Source organism: Thermobia domestica, chromosome 11 (genome assembly GCF_964235325.1).
Source record: "Thermobia domestica chromosome 11, izTheDome1.hap1.1, whole genome shotgun sequence".
NCBI lineage: Eukaryota > Metazoa > Arthropoda > Insecta > Zygentoma > Lepismatidae > Thermobia > Thermobia domestica.
The window spans coordinates 120,755,211-120,782,898 of record NC_137464.1 but is presented as its reverse complement, the minus strand read 5'-3'; the positions used below and the strand labels follow the sequence as shown (position 1 = coordinate 120,782,898).

General features: G+C 34.0%; 1 protein-coding gene across 1 annotated transcript in view; it reads left to right on the top strand.

Annotated features, from left to right (window-relative positions):
- LOC145665254 (lutropin-choriogonadotropic hormone receptor-like) overlaps positions 1–27,688 on the top strand; it is a 642,745-nt gene that overhangs the window by 503,511 nt on the left and 111,546 nt on the right. The window contains exon 9 of the mRNA XM_081732546.1: positions 11,407–11,481. Coding sequence (XP_081588672.1) covers positions 11,407–11,481 — 75 coding nt within the window. The remainder of the gene's footprint in view (positions 1–11,406; positions 11,482–27,688) is intronic.

Genomic DNA, 27,688 nt, shown 5'->3' with positions numbered 1-27,688 from the left:
ATGTTACTAGAATAGGAAACATAGTGATGTTTGTAGTATGTAATTGAACGAAGTCTAGGAAGAGATCTGTTGATAAGATTGGGATAAAAGTCACGAGCCACCGCAATCAACTTTCTTTAAACTAAGTCATGTTGTGCTGCAGTTATTAATAAAATAACGAAATAGACTTAGAACGACGTAGATGAGATGCGGTTATATTTTGCAATTTTGATCTTGCAAGCAGTCTTCTTACCTCCACCCCTAGGGGTTCTACCAGCCCCATTCCGATGATAGATGATTTAGCGACCTCGAAAACTATTGATTGGACACTGATATCGGTGATTTTCGATTATTGTTACATGTCACCTCTTCTAACCTTCCCTCGGGGTTTTGTCCGCTCCATTCCGATGAAGTACGACCATGGACTTACACGGCATGAACTGTGTACCTATTCATCTAAGCGACCTCAAAAACTATGGATTTTACCGTAATATCGGTGATTTTCGATTATTTTTACATGTCACCCCTTCTCACCAAACCCCTCCCCCTGGGAAAAAGGGTGTTTTATCTACCTAGATTTCATGTACATGTCTTCGGCCATCAGCGTACAAAGTTTGGTTGAAATTGTTCCAGGCGTTCCAAACTTATTCTGAAACATTTCTGTAGAAAACTGAAGATTTTCTTAAAAGAAATTACACAGGTAAGAACAAGTCTTATTCCGAAAATTACACAGGCAAGGGATTAAGTAAACTGCTCTAAATTTCTGAGAGTAGGAAGAAAATTTGAAAGAAAAAACCTGAAAAATAACAAATCAACCTTAAGTTTAAAATTTGATTGAGATACGCTGAACGGTATGGCCTCTAGACGAATGTTGATCAGAACGAATGAATAAACAGACGCTCAGATGCCTATTAATCTCTTTTTGGGTATCAATGGGCCATGAAACGTGTAGATCCATTGAAATATCGATATTGTTTCACGATCACTGCATCACGATCTTTAATAGCTTGAAAGTACTAATCGTAAGACGTTAAACTGAAAGATTTCATTTCATCACAATATTCTACGTCTGTGCTAATCTGGTCAAGATCTACCACCATGTAAATTTCGATTTACATAGGATGAATTCAATTAATCGCTTACTAATATACTATATATATATATATATTTTTTTTTTAGAAAAAATAATTTAGCAACAATAATCGATTCTGTTGGAAAAATAAATGAAGGACGGTAAAGATAATTATCGTTAGACTGTCTTGTGTAAGTAATTAGTATACAGCAAATTTAAACACAGTGAAACTTCGAAGAAATACTTTTTTCGTCAACATTTATTGTAATTTAAATACATATTAGAATAAGTCTACATAAATCACTGTAAAAGTACTACCATGTCTCAGTTAAATTGTAATTTGTCTTCATAAATTGATGAATAATTTTAATAAAATATAATGTCAAAGATGAATGAAAACTGCATTCCTATAATGGCCCATTTTCTAGGAGAAATATGTTTCAACCTCTGTTAAGTCACTAGAGTAGAACCACGTGAAATCACGAAATGAGCATAAGATAAAGTCGTTCATTGGACGTCATTCATGTGTCACACCGATAGCCAGACTGTGCTATTCATTGTTGGGGAGTTGCGAGCATGAAAACATTTTGAGTATAATCGAAAAGATCGCCATCTATGTACAACGTTATGTAAATGGATTTCTTCAGGCAGTAAAACAACATACAAATGTTAAATTCAAAAGCAATTTATTTCAAAGAAATGGTTGAATTTCCAAATAGGATGCATCTCCCCGAAAGTGGAAATCTTGTTAAAGGCCATTGGGGGTGAAATTCGTAAATATTCGGGTTCGAGGATTGTCATAGCCTTACTAGGTTTCCCAAGACTTATAATGTGTTAAGAAGAAAAGGGTGACGTATCCTTTGATTGCTGATAATGTATCAGGCAACAAAGTTCACACCATTCGTAGCAATCTGAAGGTTGTTGATAATGAAATTAGTGATCAACAAAACGAGATTCTGGAAAGTAAGACATATATTGAAAAGAATCCGGAAACCTTTCCTGAAGAACAACGGACTGTAATGTATCTCCATTAATGAACAAATAGTATAATTCCATGTCAAAGTTCGCATTAAGCAGTATGTTAGACGTAAGCTTCAACTTGGAGGATTAAAAGTGTTTGTAATTCATTGCTGCTTGAGTAAGGATTACCGCGGGAACTTTATAATTTAATGGCTGGATGCACGAGTGCTGCAGAGGGTTTATGGAAGTTCTTATCGACGTACACAACGAAAGTAATCAATAGTGAAAATCTGTGGCAACAGACAACTCGTGAAACATGTGATTCATGAAGGGCATAAGTTAATATTTCTGAACTATCTGATCTTGGAACTACATGGAACTCAGAAGTCGCCTGGTAAAAATTGAATTATATCACGTAGTCTACAATTAACGGGAGCTTTAATTGCAATTGGTATGTTCCTACGCTCACTATTCAACAATCCCTAATCGAAAGAATCGGCCTTTCTGTTTGGGGATGGGCGATATCCACAAAATAATTTCCTTACCCTCGTTTTGTCATCTCACATGGCTCTCCTGTTGTGGCTTAACGGAGGTTGAAAAGAACTAATCCTCATCTTTCCACGTTACATTGTTAATTCATTTTAACGTCTAACAAATCCACAGAGGTATATCGAGAATTATATAATTAATTTTAAATTATAAAATCCTCATTATATTGGCCTGATGGCATATATTCTTTAATTCTCTATTCTCTATTGTACAATGTTAATAAATTAGCAACTAGACACCGCGTCACCCGAATCGGCGTGTGACATGAGCCAATAAGCGCTGTTACTAAATCTTCAGGGAGGAATCTAATCATTCATAATTGTGTTTGTTCGTATTTGTGGACAATTATGAATGATTAGATTCCTCCCTGAAGATTTAGTAACAGCGCACTGCGAGTTTATTGGCTCATGCCACACGCCAATTCGGGTGACGCGGACTATAGATGTCGCTCTTCTTATTGGTTTACATAAGAAATGTTACGAACGACTCCTGATGAAGAGAACGTTATGTTTTGAAATGCACTAAATGAGGGCTGTCATATATAGAAAATGTTCGCAACCCACACTGTACATTTTTATTTACTTGATGCAGTTTTCTCAAAACAATTTAATAATCGTCATAAATTCTTACAATTTACGTATAAAAGTCTTTGAATGAATATTAATCTAAAAGGTAAACTCTAGTAGATCGTTAAAAAATGTAATTTTCGAGATTATTTTAAACTTAAAACTCCTGACCCAAAACTTTTTATTCTTGTGGGTTACCAACTTTTTGAACCGAACCTCTGAAATACTTCAAGTGCATGTTGAAGTAAATATTTTATTTATAAATTTTGCCAATTTTTAAATAAACCTGCAAGGCCAATTTACTCAGAATTCATATAAACACTATTCCAAAAAGGAGTAAAATGAAATCTTCCAGTGTAATTGATCGATTGCATGTTGGACTGTGCCTTGAGAATGAAACTGAAAATGAAAGTGTTACAACCTCAACCAATTATTTATTTGTCAAATATAATGATAAATTATTAATTACAGGTGACTTTAACATACCATCACTTATCGGTACTTCAACAAATTGGAATGCAAATGATATTTTCATCACAGAAATTACTAATTTTATATCAATGTTAGGGTTAACAAATGTGAATAATGTCTTAAATGTTAATCACAGAACACTTGATTTGGTTTTATGCGGCCGTGATTATGTAATTAAAGTTGAGTTATGTACCTCACTTCTGGTATCAGTTGATGTACATCACCCACTGTTGGTATTTAATATTACATGTAATTATAAGAATACCCAAAAGAGATGTGACGTCTCTTCTTATTATAATTATCGTACGGCAGATTTTTGTAGTATCTGTAGAGACTTAAATAATCAAACATGGAATGACTTAAGAAACATTAGGAATATAAATGACGCTTTAGATGTTTTCTATGGTACAGTATATAAAATTATTGAAACACCCTGCTTCGATATAAGAAAATTTCCACCCTGCTTCGATAATGAAACAATGGTCTAAAAAGAAAAGAGTATCATAGGAGACGCAGATAAACTTCAAATTATCATGACGTACAATGTAATGAATTTCGTAGACATTCAAAAAAATTGATAAAGACTGCGTATAATAACTACGTTAAATCTTATGAAGAAATAATCAAACACGACCATAAAAAATTTGGAATTTATTGAATAGTAAAAGAAAAAGAAAATCTAATATTTCTGTAATGCAATACAGGGATGATTAATTAAATTCACCTCAAGAAATTGCAAATGGGTTCGCTAAGTATTATTGCAGTGTTTATGATCCTAGCCCACCTACATATACTTTGAATGAAAATTATTAATCAGTTATAAGCTATAGCTTAGGAATAACACATATTTCTAAAAATGAAATTCAGCAATCAATAAAGCAATTAAAATCTAGCAGAAGTAGTGGTCCAGATGATTATTTATCCCACATATTTATTTAAAGGTTGTGCTGAACCTTTATTAGTTCACTATATTTGATATTCAATTTAATTTTGAAAACTCAATCCTTTCCGGACAAATGGAAGCTGAGTAAAATAAAACCGATATTAAAAGCAGGAAACTAAGAATATTGAAAATTATAGACCTATTGCCCTAATTTCGGTTTCTTCAAAAATTTTAGAACAATTTTAGAAAATTTTATTTAATAGAATTTTCTCGCATGTCAAATCCTATATTCACCTTTTCAGCATGTTTTTTACCCAGGACGCTCAACTTTGACCAATTTAACTTCTTTTTCTCAATTTATTGCAAGTTCTATAAATGATGGATATTACGTTGATGTAATTTATACGGATTTTCAAGAAGCATTTGATAAATTAAATCACACAGTTTTAATAAATAAGCTTCTGGCTATGGAATTTTCAACCTCTTTGATAAATATTATGATCTCTTATTTGCGAGGTAGAACATATTTTGTCAATTATAATTCTGTAAAATCTTTTATTTACGTAGCTAATTTGGGCCCATTGCTAGTTTCATTATTCATTAATGATTTACCAAATGTTGTAAAATATAGTAATTGTTTATTATATGCCGACGACATGAAAATATTTAAAGTAATAAAAGTGAATAATGATCGACATGAACTACAAAGAGATATTAATAGTTGTCTGCAATGGTGTATCAGAAACAAATTATATTTTAACATAAAAATATAATGTGTAACATTTTCAAATAAAATTAATTGTCCATCTTTTGAGTATAAGATTAATAGTGAAAAGTGAAAAAGTATATTCTGTTAATGACTTCAGTGTATTACTAGATCATAAGTTTACACTTAAATGTCACATAAATAAAATTATTGCAGAGTCGTACAGGGCCCTAGGGTTTTTAATAAGGAGTACAAGAGACCTACATAATATCCAAGCTTTAAAACACCTTTTCATAGCGATGATTAGAAGTAAGTTGGAAAACTGTTGTGTTCTTTGGGATCCTATTCACAAATTACAAGCAAATAACATAGAACGAGTCCAATTTAAATTTTTGAAACATCTTTATTTCAAATTGTATCATATATCAGCAACTAAAAATAAGATCTCTTATTCTTCTCTTTTACTTAAATTTGATATGCATCCTCTTTACAGTAGATGTTTCCTTATTCAACAAACATATTTGTACAAGACAGTAAACTCAGTAAGTCTTTAATATCGTCATCCTTATCTTCTGTTGGGACAAGAACATTTAGAACAATAATATCACACCACCGACCCTTAAGAGTACTAAAAGAAAGTGTGTCATTAACAAATGCAGTCCATTTAATTGCTGATATTATACGTTTGTGAACGAACAATCCAAGAGTTCAGTATTTAACATAACGAGATCTCATATTACAATTCTCCCGAAGTCATTCATAGTTAGAGCTTATAAGAATTTCAATCTGCTGGTTTCATCAGATTTGGATCTTGACTTCTGTTATCCTATCTCTTTATATTTACGTATACTCAAAAATAATATTTTGAAAAGACATTATATATGGATTAATTAAATAATTAAGAAGTGTTATCTCTATGACTTATCTCTATGAGTTGAACCTATGCTGGAGACATTTTTATTTTTCATATTTTTCATTTTTTTCATATGTTTGAATTTCTTTTAAATTTATACTATTAATATTTTAATTTGTTTTTATTATTTAACTTGTATTTTTCCTTGTTTACATGTATTTTTTTATTTCTTTCAGTATATAGATATATATGTACTTCATATATAATTATGTGTGTATACATATGTTCCTCTGTAAATGGAGTTTGGCTCTGTAGAGGACTATTATAAATAAATAAATAAATATGTTCTACGTCTAGAATTTGAAGATAGAACCTCCCGATTGGGAACCTATTTTTGAGTACAATAAGTTCTAATATGAGATTTATAGTGATAAGTTCATCTTTCATTGATATAGATCTCTGAATGAGTATGTTTTATATATTGCGATACATGTAGGTTATTCTATCATAAAACCTGATAATATAATGAATATTTTGTGAAATCTTGTTTCTTTATATAATTCTTTCGTTATATTAGTGCGATAATACATATGTGGAAAGTGTTATTCAAGCTTAATCATAATCTTGATGCAAACAAAACAAGTCAATTTTATGATAGAAAACAGGAATGGTGTTACATAACAATATCATAACAATGAAGCATGTAGGCAGTGCTAGGATTATGTAATATATAGCTACTAGCACATTCAAGTACCATATACGTATAACTTAAAGTGGGTATATTCTAAGCGGAACAGTAACAGCTCACATACGAGAGCTACGTAATAGGATTTCTGTTTAAAGAGAATATCTTAAAATTATATATCATCGGCAGAAATATTTGTGCGGAACGTATTTTGTCAAGATTGTACATCAAAGAAGGGAAGAAGTTAATACTTACTTGCGAAAATATCTTTCGAAGCAAATGTATAATCTTATGAACATGTTAAAGGACCTGATATAAACATACCGAACATGTTCATCGTTTTTGTACTTGAAAGGAAAATATTATATTCCCTTTAATAATCGTATGTGTTATTACAAACATATGAAAAAGGACATTGCAGCTTTTATGTTATGGATAGTATTTGTTACCCTAGAAACGACTGAAGTAATTGCCTTTTAAGACAAGAAACAAGACGACCAAGATGTAAAGCAGATATTATTTTCATGTTATTAACCCTTAAAGCCGTGAAAGAAGAGAATCATTTCGCATATAAGCTAAGTCATTCGAATCATTTTATAGCTTATAAAACTCACACAATAACCAAACAAGAGAAGGCATAAAGTGGTCATTAAAAACAACACAAGATGGTCGTCTTATATATTTTAAAGGTATGTTTCCTATCCGTCTCATTTTCAGTTCTGTTTCATGATTTCGTTGGTCACTTTACAGCTTTTCTTACAGCCGCTAAACTTTCATATATATACAGTAAAGTGAATATACATGTAAGAAGATATTTTCATTTTCATATATATATATATATATAGTAAGAAAAATACTAATTTGAAAATATTTCCTAATTTCCACTTGTATTAAATTAGAATTTGAGTTTGAGATTTTGTGTTGTACGCTCTTATAGCGCAGCATATAAAGGATAGGACCTAGCACTAACGTAGGGTCTCAATCACGTCCAGGGCTTGAATACGTACAGTTGCCGAGTGCACAGACCATCATTCAAGATTAACCTTCACAGTATTCGTCTATCGACAGCTACAATGGCTTCAAGAAAGCTTAGATTACAAGACATATACTGTAAGATTCGAGACATACAAACTTATACAGGGTTATTATAAATGGTTGAAGCGATTTCATAAATTCACTGTAGCTCTAGTAATTGAGATATTGTAAAACTCAACAGTAACGTAGAAAAATTCAAAAAGTTTTGTTTGTTACAGTATACTTCAGATTTCTCTCACGCGAGCGCAGCAGTGGGCAGTAAGGCAAGATAGAGACAGGCACCGAGAAAGCATTTCAAGCCATGGCCTCCAGGCTCTCCTGACCTAACCCCATGCGTAGACCTTTGTTTTTTGTGGGGGGTTATGTGAAAGATTCAGTGTTCACACCTCCTCTACCAGCAAACCTGCCAGAACTGCGAACCCGCATCAACAATGCTTTTGAACTCATTGATAGGGACATGCTGCACCGAGTGTGGGAAGAACTTGATTTTCGGTTTGATGTCTGTCGAATCACTAAGGGGGCATATATCAAACATTTGAAATTGTTAAAACTTGTTGAGTTTTTCTATATGTGTGAAAAAAAAATTATCGCAATATATATACAGTAACACAGATATTATACAGCTGCGAAATCCCTCCATCCATCCTGTATTGTAAGATGAATATTATACATATTACAAAATACTTCTACATTCCAGTCATTACCTATTTAATGCGTTGTATCTTTTGAATCAAGAATTTCTAAATGAATATATTTAATTTATTGTCGCAATCTTATTTTCAATAGACTAAAGAAAGACCTTGATGAATGAAAGTGAATGGTCACGAAAGAATTTGTGAAATTAAAATAGTGAGAGGAAATAGGCTTTGATGGAAAGTCATGTTTGAAATCTCAAATGACCTGAAATAGAACAAGAGAATAATGTTATGTATCAGTAAGCCCTTAATTTTTTAGAATTAATCATAAATAAACATTAGATTCCTACACATTCCAATAGATACGATTCTTTTACTTTAGAAAGAAAGTGATACTTGATCTCATCAGATTTGATGATTCTTTTCAGATTCTTCTCATGTGTTTTCAATAAACTGAGTTTAAAACCGACACATTATCCATAAGTATGTGCGCAACTATAAAACTTTACACAGTTTTCATATTACTTATTTCGTAGATCTAACCTCACTTACAATATTTGAAGAAACACTATATAAATAAACTAAATATTCTATACTTATGTTTGAATAAAATTGTATTAGTGTTTTTTTTTAAATATTCGTCCTAGACACACATTGTTCCCTACATGTATAGCAGCTCCTTCGTGGCTAAGCGGTTAGCGTACATACCTATGCCGTGGGAGACCCGGGTTCAATTCCTGGTGGGAGCTCATGTGGTTTTGATTCCACGTTAAGCAGTAGGTCTACGTCTCATGTAGCCTCGCTGCTGAGCGGGGCGTTAAACTGAAGATCAATTCAATTCTACATGTATAGCAGTGAATTTCAAATAAGTTAGAGATACATCTAGATGAAGAAGATTTAATTCTTCATTTTCATTTATATTTTTATTTCAAGTACAGTTTCAAACACTTCGAGTTCGCGCTAATATTTATCCTATAATACAAAAGGTGCAACTGATAATCGAATACATAGGGAAACAGTATTTTGGTAGGGACTGCACTAAGGAAATTATATAAATAATATTTGTCTGGGATCAGAACAAAGATATTTCGAGATATAGAAAGTTTTGGAGAGGTGAAAATGAACTAGTATTTGGCTAAGGAGAACATCATGTCTAAAAGTTTTAGTCTCATCATACAGAATTATTTTTCCTTTCAATAGCAAGTGTGACGATTGAACTTTGGTATATATATATATATATATATATATATATATATATATATATATATATATAGATAGATAGATAGATAGATAGATAGATAGATAGATAGATAGATAGAAAGATTTCTGGTACATACCTTCCATCTTGGTTAAGTCTGGCTTTCCGTTTCTTCTGCTGGTAATTGGATCAAAAGTTCCTCACAACGGCCGATAGTTGTTGAGCAGACATTCAATCAAGAAAGAGCTCCTCGTCTTGCTGTTCTGGATTTTATTCAGGAGTGGCTTCCTAGGTTCAACTCACCATTTTTCTATTATTGAACCTGGTAATACACTAAAAGATGAGAAATCCGAACAGGACGATATGACGAAGTCAGAGCAACTTATTGCAGGAATACAGTAGAATTTCAATGTATCGTTCTCCACACTTCAAAATACGAAATATTTATCTTTTGATTTTAGTTATTTTATTTATTTATTTATTTATTTTACTACTGTTTGTTCTAAGCTCGAGAAAGAGCGACAAACATTTAATCCTAGACAGCACGACGTCTTAAAAATGCCAGACTCCGATCTTGACTTTACCTTCTATTGTTGTTAGAATATTACTCTAAACTAAATGAATCAAATCTTCGTTGTATCATTTGCCTATCACGATGGGTTTTAGGTAACAAATATTTGGTACTTACAACCAGCATCCTTTTTGGGCAGCCACCTTTGTCTAGAACTTGGAACTTGTATCATTCCTAACATCTTATTTCTCATTACGAAAGTTTTGTTTTCGTGAATTTCATATTTAATAGTTTAACCCTTTCATTGTGGAAGGCGACGGAAAAAAAATTCCCTAACCTGCGAATGTCGATTATAGTCGACGTGTTAAAATTTGTTTGTATCTTGAGTTTGTCGATTGTAGTCGCCAAAGGTTTTCTGTGTGATTTCTATTGTTTATCGAAAACAATAGAACACAAACAAAAATGAACGGTACAACTTTGGCGACTACTCTCGACAAAGCCAAGATACGGACAAACAAATTTTAACACGTCGACTATAGTCGACATTCGCATGTTAAGGAAATTTGGTTCTGTCGACAAAAGTCGACTTCCTCTGTGAAAGGGTTAAGGATAGGTTATGATACGGAATTCCAAATTGTAAGATAATCTGTTAACACTTTAAGTTATTTAAAAAATGGATCACACTATTTACGCATACTGTTTAGCTTTATTGCGTAATTTCTATTTAGATACGGGGAAACATTGAATTGTATAAAATCATGCAGCTCTCTACAGTATACAGTGATGTATTCCATTAACACCTTCACATAGTTCCTTAATTCTCTAGATATAAATACATTTATCTGACTGATTTTCATATTAAATAAAATTATTAAATAACATGAGAAAAAGAAATGAAACAGTTTTATATAGTAACAGTTTTAAAAGTTTCAGTTTTCAAAGAACAGTATTTTTTTCAATGTTTTCGTTTTCTTCAAACAACCAGAATTCCTAAATTAGATATTACTCAAATAATTTGAAGAATCATTATGGAACATAATTGACCATTCCTTGGCATCATACTTTGAAGAATGTTTACGATAAAAGCTAGCCTTGTAGTATGTATATAGTGTATTTGCAGTTACTAAGAAAAAGATTCGGTATATTCATTGAAATATTAATCGCACAAAGAAGCAAACTGTTATTTCAGATACCTTGTAAAATAGTGTATTAAATAAATATAAATATTATTGTCTAGGACTCCAAGTTACTGAATAGATGTTAAAAAAAAGCAGAATTCTCATTTGTTAATTTTTCTTTACAGGAAATTCAAAGGAAATCAACATCTCAAGTACATTGATCCTCATGCATTTGTGGGCCTCGACAGCTTGCGAGAGTTGTAAGTATATTCATGCACACACAATAATCTTTATAAAAAGATTTAGCCTAATCTTTTCAAGTGAAATTGCTATAATACTTAAATATCTATACTATTAAACCTAGGTTTAGTATATAATATGTAAATATCGGCGTAAGTAAATCGTATAGACTCCTTCGTATTTTTCAGTAACATGAAAAATATATATAATAATATGCCGAATTTTTAATGGTACAGTCCGCATCAAAAAACTTGCAACATGAGCATGTAAGTTTATTGCGAAACTACGCCTCACAGCGCAAGGAATCAACATAACGTCTAAGTGGCACGAATCACGCCAGGAGAAACCTCGGCGTCCTCTCCTGCACATTTATTTTGGAACAAAAGACTTCGTCGTTTCACAATAAACTTACATGCTCATGTTGCAGGCTTTGTGCTGCGGACTGTATATGGTATTTTGGAATTAACCTAAGCATTTCTGTACTTCAACTTTATTTGTTGGTAGTATTTGACATTATGTTCTATTAATATTTTAAAAATAAACTATTTTCTATGCTCTTAACACAGTTAATTCAAGAAATAAGCACTATTTATATCTAGTAGATGCAGCAAGGGACATTGAGACAGTATAAATCTTGTTTATAAATAAATGAAGAGTGCATTTACATTTAGGTTTATATGGCAATTTTAATATATTTCACTAGTATTTTTTCCCATATTAAGAACGTTCTGAACTCATAAAACGCATATCAAATAACAAATGTATAGGAGGATTAAATGGAGGTCATAGAGCACAATTCAGAAGGTCGATCTTTCGAATTTCCTGCTTCGTTACTTTTGTCCAAGATAATAAACTTCTCTGAACAGCTCATCAGAACCAATAACTTGGTCATTATTTGACAATGATTGCTTCAAGCCGTTACAAAATTGCTGCAATAAATTTCTCGTTCAGTTTTTAAAACCTATACAAACAGAAGGAAATGTCGTTGCCGAAACACAGACCGTTATCTCTATTATTCTTTTCTTCTAAAAGTGCTGTATCTCATTTGTTTCCTGTCAGCTTCAGACAACTCGACAGAAACATAATACGATATTTTCTATATAGAAAGAATGGGAAACTATCTTTTTGTCATCCAATGAGACTAACGTTCTAGTTTATTTTCACAAAGTAATATCATATTCCCATCCTTCTTTATTTTGAAAACAACTTCTGCATTTTATAAGCATAATACATTTCTTTCCCTGGAAATAAAATACTTGCAATCTTTCACAAGTTTTTTTTTAATGAGTATGGAAATGTGAAGATGACTAGAACATATAAGGAGTTTCAGTATTCGTAAGTTGATAAATGGAATACACTAAGTTATAAATTACGTAAAGACAATATATGAATGTCTCATTAACGCTGCGAAATTGACAAATGTCATTAACTCAAATATCAATCATCTCAGGAAATCCCGAAAACTATCGATTCGACACTAATATTAGTTAATATACATTACGATACAAGGTGGTTCAGAAGTGGGTGGACCCCCTTTAGTTCCAACAGTATACTGTTAGTTATGGTAGAATGTCTGTATACAGTTAACTTGAAGTCTTAAGAGTCTTAAGAGTCATAAACATCGGTATGATCACCATCCATGTCGTACCGCAGCTGAATTCTGCGCCAAGTTCTTGCAGATGTTTTGCGGAGATACTCTGGAGTCACAAGAATGAAGGCGTATTCCACGGCACCTCGTAATTCCTGCGTTGTGTGATATCGACTGTTGCTTTAGGAAACGCCAGAGAGCATTCTCTGGTGTCGCCAGATCGGGACTTCTTGGAGGCCAGGCAAAGAGAGCCAATTAGGGGTACGCCCACTTCCGCACCACCCTGTATATCTATCTATATATCTATATATAGAAATGTGCCTAGGCCTACCTTGTGTGTGTATGTTAGAGCATAACTCTTCTTACTCTTAAATAGTTTCACTTAGTCTTCTGGAACACTTGAATTTCAACTAAACTTAATATACATAATTTATTACAATCCGGCAACATATAATTATATATATCAATATCTATATCTATATCTGACTATCTCTCTCTCTCTCTCTCTCTCTCTCTATATATATATATATATATATATATATATATAGAGAGAGAGAGAGAGAGAGAGAGAGAGAGGGAGAGAGAGAGAGAGATAGTCACCTCAAATTTAATGTCATGTGATCCTTTGCGCAAAAGAGGATACGATTGGTAACACTGTACAACAAATTTGAGGTCATATTCTGTTCTTTAGTTTAAGGCAGGTAATTTTAAATATAGATTCTAATTCGATATGTGATGGCAGTTTTCTCCTAACATATAAGATTTTGTTGCACAGATATAAGACAAGAATTTTACGTATCCAAACTAGAGGCTAAACTTTCTACAAAAATGCCCTGTGTAATTTATGAAAATATATGACTTTAAACAGTTAGAGGTGCTCAATTAAAATATGAAGTCCGTTTTCTCCTAATATGTACCATTTATATTGTGCAATCGCATAACATTGTGTTACACAGACACAGGACAAGTATTTTAGGAATACGAACAAAAGTCTATAAAAATTTCTACGGAAATGACACTTTGATATTTTCCTCTTGTATCTATCTGAACGAGTCTCTTTGGTGAGAGACTAGCAATATTTAGCAAGAGTATTGCTGTTCCGTCGTCCACTGAACCGCTTTCAAATGTCTTCCAATGTCTTGGTGGAACTGTTCACCATGTTTCTCACTAACAGCTACTAAATGTTGTTCAAAGAGACCGAAAATATAATATCAGAGGTATTCCATGGTTTGAAAGCAGTGCACCATATCACTATAAATAGTTTCACTTGGTGCTTTAGTATTACTAAGGAAGTTAGATCACTAATTTGAATGCATACCATGCTATTCTTTCTATGTTCGAAAATGTTTATTGAAACTCACTAGCCTGCATGACAATTCTTAGTTATCAGCTAGATACTCCTTATTTGTAGGCTAATGAACAGTCCTTCGTTTATTTTTATGTTACTTGGGACTTTTGTCTTTAGGTGCTTGAGAGCTGGCCCATTGTGATTTAGTGTTTTGACGAAGATTTTCATCCAACCTAATTTGATGTCTCATGGAGGAAGAAAAACATCTTTATAGTTCATGAGTTATTGACGTGATGTGTTCTTGATTCTTGAAACATATTCCTGTCACGATAGTCATGTTTTCTGCACGTAATAGTTAATTCTATTACAGCTGTCCCATTGAGACGAAAAGCAACAAAATGTTATACCCTTGCTGCGTGACTGTAAAGATTCCAGTAAATTTAATGTCTCCACAGATTCGTCATTTGGATGTATTATATTGAATGCAGTGCAATGTGTTACTCATGAACAGCATACGCTACTGGGATGCGTGTATAAATATTATCAACATGAAGTGGCACTGCCTTCAGAATTACACGAATCAATGAACGATCTGCTGAATTAGAGTTCATGGCAAAACTCCTTAAGTAAGCCATTGTCACAAAAGATAAATCCTCCAGTTTTCAGAAGGTAAGATGAGAAGTTACTCTGTCGATTGTGAAGCATGCTGGTTTTGATATTTTTCTTGAATAGATTCCACTCCTGAAGTTCAGAGACCAAGATTTCTGCTTTTTTTTTGATAGATTTAAGTTTCATGTCAGATTATGTAACTGCTCTTGTGCGATGGCGTGTGGCGATGGTAGCTCGAAGTCGATGTCCCGTTGCCTAAACTTCCTTATTCTACATCAAATTTATAATTTTCTGGAGATTGCGGCAAAGATTGCTCTTCACTATGTGACACTGTACGCCTTCCTGACCTCATATTATGATCTTGTATGTAATGTTTTGATTTCGAATAGAAGCTCTTTACAACTGTCAAACAAAAGCAACAGCCACTTAGGTGTCTTTGGTCTCTTTCCAAACCATTGAAACGGCAAAGTTTAGTCTATTTTGCTTTCGTTGCATCTAGTTTCGCAAGTTCCTGGAACAAAAACTGCAACAGATATGTGATGCCCATCGCTTATCTTGATCCCCTGATCTGTGCCATGCCGATACAATTCATATGCTTTATTTGACAACAGGGCTACTTATTTCACTCTTCAACTTCAGTTCGCCGCATATATAACAAAATGAATCAAGTTTACTCTTAAGCTGACGAGACATTTGATACAATAAATACAGTATTATTTTGATTCACACCCCACTGGCAGAAACTCAATACAAACGTTAAATCTTTACAAACACCTGGAATTGCAAAGCATGTTGCATAGCACAAAACAGAAGGTATGCTTTTTTATCAGTAGTGCCAGCCAAGGGAGCCGATTTCTCTGTAAATTTGGGGGGCCCATTCAGATGCATAAGGCATATATGAGGATTTTAAGACGAATTGCATTCAAATTATGCCAAATGTTGTATATTCATGATTACTAATAAAATTCCAACTGACCAAAGCAGTATATATATTTTAAAATTATATATTTGTATTACAGTTTCGGCTATGTAACATAGCCTTCCTCAGACACATTATCGAAACAGTAACATAAATATATAATTTTAAAATATATATACTGCTTTGGTCAGCTGGAGTTTTATTAGTAATCTTGAATTTTTCAAAGCTACAATGTATATTCATAAACAGAATGTAGGGGAGTCCGGGCACTTCACCACCTTTGGTGCCAGCTTTGTGATTATGTAACAAACTTATCTGCACGTGATTCAATATAACGTTTCTTTTTCTAACAACGCTAAACTAATATCGATATCACTTATCAAGGGTTGGAGAGAAACCTTTAAACGAATTCACAATTGCTTCTTATGTAATACACATAATGTGTAAAGCTGTTCAGCTATTGCCTACATGATACGAAGAAACTAATTGCAAATTCGTACTTTTTTTTTCAAAAAATACATTAGAAAAATAATTTTTTAAGCAAAGGACAAATTGTGTGTTGTACAGTGTAATCATACAAAACACCACTTCGATTGGTTCAGTAGTTATTGCTTGATGCTATCAAACAGAAACTCATATTCGCGTATAATGGAATTTTTTTTATTTCATCATTGTTGACATATGACATTACTTTAATCTATTTTCAAAGCCTTTCCATTGTTGATTAACTTCCAGAATTACGTTTGATTTTCGGAGCTTATCACTCACCTACCAATGCAGGAAAATGAGTTTTAATTGTTGTGAAAACGTTGTCTTATTCTCGACCTTAGCTGATTCATCAGCTTCCTGTTATGAGCAGTCACTGTCTCAAATTCTTTTACACTAGTATTTATAGTTTTAGAGAGCGCGATTTTTTAATCTCCTTCTTACTGTGCATGTCTCCTTACCCACACAAGTAAAGGATAGGAGACTCACAAAGGAAGTGAATTTCTGTGTTTAGATGTTGGACTAGTTTGAAGCATTCCTAATAAATCCATATCCGTCCAAGTTCGAACCATTGCGTCTCTGTGGCCTGTGAAGTTGCCAGCATGTAGCATAATAGGTTTTGCCATTCAGATTTAAGCAAAGCGCTTGCAATGTCCGTCAACCCGCCATACGTAACTTCTCTACTGGTTGCCTAACACCATGTTTCGGCCTGCAACAATCTTAATCTTATGGACTCAAAAAGGCTCCTAAAATGTTGAATAAAACAATAACGACACGATTTTTGAAAATTTGAATGAGAACTGGCCGATCTACGCAAAATTTGGAATCGACTAGTGAGAACGGCACGTTTCTAGCACTTGTGGTTTTGATTGTCGAAAGGATTGCGGACAAACATATATACCTAACATTTTAATATATAGACTAGCTGAACCTGCGCTCTCTACACAGCGCATCATTCGCATATGAGCATAAATATCCTTCTCATTCCTCACAACATCTGTACATGTCCCTTTACAGACACAAGTGAAAGAAGTCTTGAAAAAAATCGGCAAGGCGTATCATAAAGAGAATATTTTATCGATTATTCTTTTCCCAGTATCTCGTACCGTTTGCAAGATTTGAGCCTACTTCCGGTTGGAGTTTCTAATTCATGCCTGACCAGTGTTTTCTTTCTTCTTGCATGCAGTATGTAATAAGCAAATACATTACATACACAATTAATTATAATGGTAGTTATATATGGTGTTCATTGGGCAAAACACTCCAAAAATAAAAATTCATCTTACTGGTTAGACTGGGGAAATGGTTATCGTTCCTTTTTCATTATTAATTGGCCATGAAACAAACGCCTGAGGCATATGCAACCCCTATATACAATAGTGTGGTATTGGAATGTATAAGCTTAGGATATGATTCTTTTCTTTTTTTTTTTTAATTTCAACGCTTCCAGTGTAACCTAAAAATGTAATAAAGAAATAACGGCCATGTTTTTTAAATATTCAATTAGAACTGGACAATTTATGCAAAATTTCCAATCGATCAGTGAAAACGTCATCTTTCTAGATCCTGTAGTTTCCGAGATCTCATTGTCGAAAGGATTGACCACAAACATATAAACGCCCACAACATATAGTTTAAAAGAACTCGGAAGATAGAAGAACAATTCGTGTGTATTGATTTTAGAGAAAGCTCATTAAAATACAAAGGCTTTGAACGACAATTTTATATCATAAACTTTATGAAAAAGATCTGGTTCACTAATTTATTTAAAGTACTCGTACTTAAAATGTTTGTCTGTGTTAAACGTGAAATCATACATAACCGTAAATGAAAGATTTGAAAGTCGAACTTATACGTTGGAGCTCGAGCGCTCTTAATTGCTGTTGTAGCATTTTAATAGATAGATAGTACAAATTCTATCATTTACACTGATTTCTATGATGCGCTGTGTTATGGTCTCTACAGTATGCGACATTTCTAGTAGTGATGCGCGATTGCGAGAGGTTCTAACAATCGAAAGGTTCCTTATCGAGAGGTTCCACTTATAGATTGTTTCGATTGCTTAGCGAGAGGTTTGTACAATCGAAATGTTCCTCTCGATTGTTGCATTCGCTAAGGGAAATCGTCTGCAATTGTCTGTATTAACGTGCAAGAGCAGGTTTCAACCTGAATATTCGTACTTCGCTTTTATTGGCTCGCGCCAATTCCATACAGTCTAAGACCAATTTTGTTGTCATTTCTTGCACAAAAACAGGTTTTCGCGATTATCGTTTCGTTCATGGCACACCAATATAGATTATAGCAAATTTTGTGGAACAGATGTCCTTATTTAATGTATGGTATGTATAATCAGATTCGAAAGAAAAGGAAAGGAAGATGGATTGTGCAGTACATAAACTCTGCTTAAAGCTATTTGTTTCTTTCTTTTTTTCAATAAACATTTTCTTAAAAATGTTTTAAAAAACAACTACACACGACAAAGAGAATTGAAAGCAGCTCGTTTTGAATTACATAACGTCATTTAAAGTTTCGTTTATTATTGGAAATTGTTCTTCATCCTTATATAAATAGACACTAAGCCCTATATATATTCTCAAGATGGAGAAAGACACGAATAAATGATTTCGCTTTCGGTGCGAGCAGTGGGGTCACTTGGTCGAAAACATGTAACAGCTTTCTCAGGTAGGCCATCCTGAGTGAGCTTTTTCCTGGGTTTTCCTCACTCACACCAGGCAAATGCCGGGGTGGTACTTAACAAATAGGTCCCAGCATGCCACTTCCTTCCCTCCTCATTCCTTTCTTCCTTTCCTTTCTCTGGGTGATGTGCTCGCCAAGGGACGTCATCCCTTAGACGCTACGGGCTTAAGGCCGTTGCTGTCTGTAATGCCCATAAAAAATGTATCAATCAATAACGAATAATTGAACTTTCGAATGTTTAGTTTTAACGGCCTTTCCAGCAGCAGGCGTAGCCACTTCTCTGAATAGACTTAGTTCAGAGAGATTCGATCAAATAATTTTTTTGAATAGAAACATAAAGGTCGTGCAATAAATTAAAGAAAAATGCTATTGACTTTTTTTAGGCTTTACAACAGAAGAGACAGTATTTCTTTTACCAATCATGTGTGTATTTAATTTTAATTTTCTTCTTTACTCTAATATACTGTTACAATTATCAGTACTTTATGTTTAAAACAAAAAAAAAATCTTGCAGTGGAAATATGTTTTAAAAATGTGCACAGTGTAAAGTGTTGGAAAGTGACTGATTTATTGCTGACTACAATGTACGAGACTTCACTGGATACTTCACTGGTTAGTATGTTTATGTTATCTTCTATTTTACAATAAACACATTTTTATACTCTTTAATCATTAATATTACACTACATTATATTACATCACTAGCTGAAATGTTCGCCCTTCGTACGGGTGATCGGATGAATGTTTATAGATAAGGACCTCCAAACAAACATTCTGGCTACGCCACTGAGAATAGATGTACTATGTCTTGCCAAAAATCTTCGCGGGAGTGTACTCAATAACTTTCGAAAGTTTCATGACGTTTGGGTGATTATAGATAAGCCCCCCCAAAAATCCTGGCTACGCCACTGAGGATAGATGTACTATGTCTTGCCAAAAAACTTCGCGGAAGTATATTCAACAACCTCCTAAAGTTTCATGACGATCGGATAGTTATAGGTGAGGTCTCCCAAACAAAAATCCTGGCTACGCCACTGAGGAAATATTTACTATGCCAGAAACCTTCGCGGAATTGTGCTCAACAACTTCCAAAGTTTCATGGCGATCGAATGAATGGGGTAGTAATGCATAAAGGACAAACAAACATACATACACACTTTCATTATTATATAATACTAGCTGAAGTGCCCAGCGTTGTGTGGGGAGAATAGGTTTATAAGAATATAAGGTCCCCCAAACAAAAATCCGAACTATGCCATTGAGGATAGATGTACTATGCCTTACCAAAAACCTTTACGGGAGTGTACTCAACAAGCTACCAAAGTTTCATGGTGATCGGATGGTTATAAATAAGGTCCCCCAAAAATTCTGGCTACGCCACTGAGGACAGATTTAATATGCTAAAATCTTCACGGGAGCGTACTGAACAACTTCCCAAAGTTTAATGGCGATCGAATTAATGATTTAGGCGTCCATAAAGGACAAACAGACAGATAGATAAGGTCCCCCCAAAAAGTCCTGGCTATGCCACTGAGGAGAGATGCACTATGCCCTATCAGAAACTTCGCGGGAGTGTACTGAACAACTTACTAAAGTTTCATAGCGATCGGGTGGTTATAGTGAGCCCCCCCCAAAAAAATCCTGTCTACACCACTGAGGATACATATAATATCCCAGAAAACCTTCCCGGGGAAGTACTCAACAACTTCCCAAAGTTTCATGCCGTAAGGAGTCCATGAAGAACAGATAGACACACACTACACATACTGTCATTACATATATATATATATATATATATATATATATATATATATATATAAACTAGCAGAAATACCCGCCCTTCGTACATCTAGTTTAGAACCACTCCCTTTAGACTTCGATTGTCCAGTACGAGAATAGATGCCACATCTAAACGAAACATTTCGTTACAAACATCTCGGTCAGAACCTCTCGGTAAGAATATCTCGCTAAGAACCTCTCGTTAAGGAAATCCCAATCGAAATGTCTCGAGAGGTTCAAACAATCGAAATGTTTCGATTGTTACATCTCGCAATCGCGCATCTCTCATTTCTAGAAATAATTATAGTTTTCATAAACATATAATATATACCGGGCCGTTAAGATGAGTCTCAGGCTTTCTATTGTTCTGAAATTTTGGAAAATAAGAGTATGCCTGTTCTAAGTAGAATAATTTCATTCATTGCTGGTTGGATGTATTTATATGTATTTTTGTAAAGAAGGGAGTAAAGGAAAAAGTAAAAATAGCTAGAAGTAAAAAGCAAATGAACAAAACAAATGTGGTTGACATTGACACTACTTGCCTTAATATGACTAAACTAATCTTATCATATAGCTTCTGTCATAGGAATTGGACACGCAATAAACTAGGAAAAATTTGACAAGAAAATTTTGCCAGGTGCATGTAAGTAAAAATTTTATCATGATAATTTCAGTTTGTTTTTCATTGTTTTCAGGAATTGCATAATGTAGACAGATCCTTAACACACCTTTTGATGCACTGAAACATCAGCAGAGTTGCCAATTCAGAGTGTTAATTTATGAAAACTACGATTTCCCTAGTTCCCCCTTCCAGATGACTCGTCTGATTAGTTATCGATGGAAATGAAAAATTCTTTTTTCTGCTCCATAGTTTCCAAGCTACTCCAACTAAACAAACTGAAAATTAACGACAGAACATCCATACGTATGAGTTATAAGTCAATTTACATGTTTTGCAACACCTTCGGTTACATCTGACAACACTGTGTGGTTCCGAGTGTACTTCAATCGTTGCTTCCTAGTTTAAAAGTATAAGCATTTTGGTATAACCATTGCTTGCGTATCGCTTCAGGTTCAAAGGTTCTACTATCCCAAACTCCGGGTTGCATTGTAGATTGGACACCCTGTATCTATAACTTAAAGGTGGGAGACAGAAACAGTACGAAAACGCATTACAAGGCACGCAATATAAATAAGATATATTTTCTTAAAGTAAGTTTGGAGAACAAGTTCTGTATCCTCCAACAACAGTTTGTTAGAAGGGGTAGATCGATTATTTTCGAATTTATATTATACAGGTACTTCGTTCGGAATAATGTTTTACTACAAAAAACAGCAACAAGGCAAGGTATACATGTTTGAAATATTGGAAACTAGCCTTGAACTCAAAACGTTTGGGCACTGAAAACTGAAATTTGTATCTATAGATCATCAGCAATCGGTATTATTAGTAGGCAGAAGTTCACGACCTAAAGATATATATATATATATATATATATATATATATATATATATATATATATATATATATATATATATATATATATATATATATATGACCCATAAAATATCCTCAAAAACATGAAAAAATCACCTAAAACTTGTAAAAAATGACGACTAAATTTGTAACTGTAACTTGAAAAAGAACACAATATCATACCAAATAATGAACATTGTGTCTGCGATGGAAATAAAGTTATTGTTTCAGTTGGAATATGTAAGTTTGATTTTAAATTACAATAACCCAATAAAATATAAGTTTAAACAATTTTATGAATAAAACGAATACAGTAAATAACAGAGCGTAAATCGTATTCTTTTCAGGTATCTCGACCTACTGTGTTAGCATATTATGTTTCTGTATCTTGCGCGTCGTTGCATTGATGAAAGAAATAAAACCTATTTGTTGACTGACGATCAAAAACAGAGCTTTGTTGAAATAAGTCAGAAACTGCTTGCCACTGGAGATGGCAATGAAAACTTCTTTAAGACTTTCTCCTGATTCCCAAACATAAAACCTCTTTGAAAAGACGTCGTTTCCAAACCATAGACGAGATTCAGAACAGTGCAACAAGAGGCCTACGCGCCATCTCAGCAAGTGCGTTCCTGGAGAATATCCAAAAATGAAAGAAACGTTGGGAACGGTATATTGTCAGTAGAAAGAACTACTTTGAGAGGGAGAGTACTTAAAATGTTGTAAACTGTCCAATGCATATTTTACATCAAAAGTTCGTTCTTTTCTGAACACACCTTCTACTTCACTGTTTTCCACTATATCATTTCTTCCTATCAGTCTTCAGTTTTTCTAAATTACCCAATAGTAGACAAATGTACGTTCTGGCACAGTGTCTGACGTTTCTGCGTTTCTTCGCAGTGATCCCTGAGAGCATGTACTCGATTTTTCAATGTCGCACGATATGCCATGACCCACGGACTATCCAACCATGGAAAATTGAATACCTCGAAAACTCGTTCTCTTTTATGACCCCTTTTTGGGGGTGTACTCGTTCCCTTTTATGACCACTTTTTGAACCTCTATTTTAGCATAGCAGAAATTACATAAGACTATGAACTCAGAGACTACGAACATCAATTTTAGCAGCAGTCCTATGTATAAAAGAGTATGGCTTATTTTTCAACCCCTATTTTAACATAGCAGAGAATGAACCAATAGCAGGGGTGTACTCGTTCTCTTTTATAACCACTTTTTGAACCATTATATAACATAGCAGAGCTTATTTTTCTTTTACGGGGGTAGCTACCCTCAACTCTCCTTCTTTCGCATCCAGGGCTTGAGACTTGCAATAGCGGAGTTAAAAGCATAGACTATCGCATAGTAGAGCAGAGGTTAAAAATTAACAATACCACTTAACATAACACACACACACATGGTTTACGGCGCCAGTGACCATTACATTCTCATAAACGAATAAAGCATAATATCATTAGCATCAGTACTCGTGAGTAAGAATGTGTTTAAGAAATCGCGTAGTGAATAACCAGATGCAAGATCCTAACACACCCAAAACCCAACCTTTCTTAGTAGGTGGTTAAACACTGCATTCATTGTGTATTTTAATGCTAATCATATCATCATCATAGGTATTCAGCCATTATTGGTAGGTGACTTGCTGTAATTGAAACTCTTCCATGCTCGACGGTCCTCCGCTAAGCTCTTCGTCTTCACGTACGATTTCTATGTTTTGATATCGTCCATTAATTGTAGTCTCCTTCGCCCTCTCCCTCTCTTTCTTGACATCATGTCCTATGAAACTTCCTTTCTGATACATTTCCTTCTTAGCCAATGTCCAACCAGTTTCTCTTCGTCTTTTTAAAAATATCTAAAATTGTTCTTTTCTCCCCTACCATTTCTAACTTTCTCATTCGTTTTTCGCTCAACTCAGCTAATTATCTCCCTTCTTTTCCACATCCATATTTCAAAAGCTTCCAGTCGTTTCTCATCGTTTTTGCATAAGTCCGTGTTTCTGATTCATGCAGTACAATACTCCAAATGAAGCACTTTATCAGTCGTTTTTTCAACTCTTTGTTCAATGTCTCACGAAACAGTATTTTCTTCCTCCTAAGGGCTTCTTTCGCCATTTCTATCATCCTTGTTTTTACTTCATGTTCACGTTTCATACTATCAGTGATAATACTACCCAGATATCGAAAACTAGTAACATGTTCTACTTTCTCCACTCCCACTTCTATATTTAACATCGACCCCTTCGTTCAGATCATCATGGCTTTTGTCTTTCCAACATTTATTTTCATTCCATATTCTTCACAATGCTTCCTTGAGTTTCCTAGTGTCTTATTGATCTTCTCTTCGGACTCAGCAACAAGCGCCATATCGTCTGCAAACTGTATACACTTAATCATTTTACCTCCTACTGAAATGCCGTCTTCATTTTGTAGGCCCTTTTTCATTATCTCTTCTAGATAAATGTTAAATAATGTAGGCGAAAGACAGCATTTCTGTCTAACTCTCCTTTCAATTGGGCTCCCCGACGTCATTTCCTCTCGTATTCTGCCACTTATTTGTTCATATAAGTTTCTTATGAGTCACCGATCTTTCCATTGCAACCAACCTTCTCTAGAACTTCGAATAACAATTCCCAATTCAAGCGTTCAAAAGCCTTTTCTAGATTAATATATAGCACATACACCTCTTTCTCTTTTCCTATAAACCTTTTACCGATTGCCCTTAATAATTCAATTGCATCTCTTGTGCCCTTATCTTCCCTGAATCCAATAATGCTAATAAATATGATATTTTTTAAAATTAACTGTGGCATGGCTTAGACCACTATGGATATCAGTCTCAGACTGGGCACCCATGATTAAACTCTCTCGGGCATTTACGTCCCAGTTCGCCACTAAATCACATAGTCGTTTGCCAGTCTACTATGGTTTTACAATGGGAAGTGAAACACACTTTGTTGGGAATAGAGATAAGTCTGGGCGAAAATTGTATTGCAAGTTGACTTAGAATGAAATATTAGATTATTATTAATACGTGTTTGTTCATATTTATAAAATAGACCCAGGGGCTCAAAGACGCGTAGGTCCACGTGGTCCGGAGCCCCTAAAAATTCTTTGTAGCTCGACATACATTTATACAGTTTCTCAGAAAAAGAGTTTAGCATATAGTTGACTACTGTAGCCTAAAGATTTGATCTACTTCATCTGTACCCTTTCTTCTGGTATAAATACAATCCAGTTCTACATTTTTTCCAAGACTATAGGTGCCAGTACTTAACAATTACTTAAAGTATTCTCGGGTCGAGAATAACACCGGTTCAATTCTACATACATGTAGTGTCTTGTTTTATTATACACCTTCTAACAATTTTTTTCGGTGCGCGCCTACTGATGTACTCGAGTCCAATATGGACCTTAATTTTCAATAATCTAAAACCCGAAAAAATATGCATTTTAGATTCAAAGAAATAAGTTTGCATCTGTTACTAAGTTAGATTAAAGTTTAGTGTATCTTTTTCTGCACCGAGACCAAACAGGGCATGTACCTATAAGTTAACGTAAAATCCGAACCACCGTAGTTCTTCAATTTTCAAGGCTCTCACCGGAAATCGAACTCGGGACCTCATTCACCATACATGGCGCGCTGTATATATTTAGATTCTGTTGTAGGTTCAGGTAAACTACTTTCATATCACCATTATTACAATTAAGTAAAAATTAACTAAAGAACTCACCACTTAATTATTTCACGATTTCACAGCATTGTAATTTCTAGTGAGAATTCTTAATTTCTTGCAGCAAATGCATCACACCGATGTTAATGATTCTGATATAATAAAGTCAGAACGTATATCATTTTGAAAAATGTTGTTCAATTACATTGTCAATTTGTGAATTTAACCACAAATTTACAATATTTGAGGCATTCTATTTCCATTTTTAAAACCATGAGGGATTTGACACTTTCATTAGGTATCCATCTTCTGAAGGATTGGAAAAGAAGATAAAAGGGCATCTTATGAAATTGTTAAATCCTTTGCTAACCAAAAGTTAAGATGTTGAATCACTTCAAGTACACAGAAGATCTCTGAAAGGAGAGAGTCTTAAGTATCCAGACACTTCTAAGAATTGAAAAGAAAAAAATCCGAGACACCTTTGAAATTTTATAGATCTTAAATCAGAGGTACTACTTGACCTGCAAGACTGAGAACATTGATATGAAAAGCTGCCAGAAAAAGAATTGAAATTCCATCGGTTTGTAAATGCAAAAGGAAGAAAATTACACTATTAAAAATAAGTACTAATATTGAGTATGTGAATATACGAAGCGAGTTCAGAAAGAAAGATTACAACTTCTAATATTCCTTGAACATATGCATATTTAACAAAATATTTTTTCACAACGTATTTAGCGATACTGCCATTGACCAAACACTTGTTAAGTCGGGATTCTACTAGCTTCTGAAATCCACAGGGATCAGGGTTGCCACACTCGAGACTCGCGATGATGCCAAACACGGGTCTGAATTATGCTAGATTTTTGTAAATTATGTCAGATTTTCAAATTATCTTTCCTAACTAATTTTAAAGACCCGCACGTACTTATCTTCATTATTTCAATGAAGTGTTTCAACTGTATTCATGTACAAAGCTAATATGACGCTGTCAGGAATGATAATGAAATAAATTGGTAAATGGCACATTATAGAGAAGGAAGATCCAATTTATTTTTTATGAATGGATAACATTTTAAGAAATATATACACAACATGCCGCTTCCGACACAGGCCTGAAGCATTTCTTTTAGTGTATTACTAGCTGTCCCCTGACGTTTATATCCCTCCCCTCTCAAGTTGTAAATTGAAAGGGACAGAAACATCCCAGATAACCAAACATTCAGGTTTCAGTTGACAGTAATAAAACTATGGGTAAGTAAATATGATTTGTAGTGACACGTTTTGCTATTTTTGAACATTATCTGAATTCAACAATAAATTACCATCGCGGAAATACTGACTGGTCTCATTGTTCCAACTATCGCTTCAACTAAGAAGAATAATTCCCGACGGTCCTTGAACCATCTAAATCTTAGTACTTTTTCTGTTCATCAGAGGGAAGAATGAAATTATGCTAGATTTGGCCAAGATGCTAAAGTCAAGATGCTAGATGCTAAATGCATGTAAATTATGCTAGATCTAGCACCAAGATGCTAGATATGGCTTCACTGACAGGGATAGAATTCTTGTGCTTGTTGCTGGAACAACATTTCAACTTCGTATTTGATCTCTTCATCGTCGTGGAAAATATTGTCCAACAAGTTGTCTCCATAACAATAATATGTGCTTTGTGAACCTGACAGGACGTCAGGAATAGGTG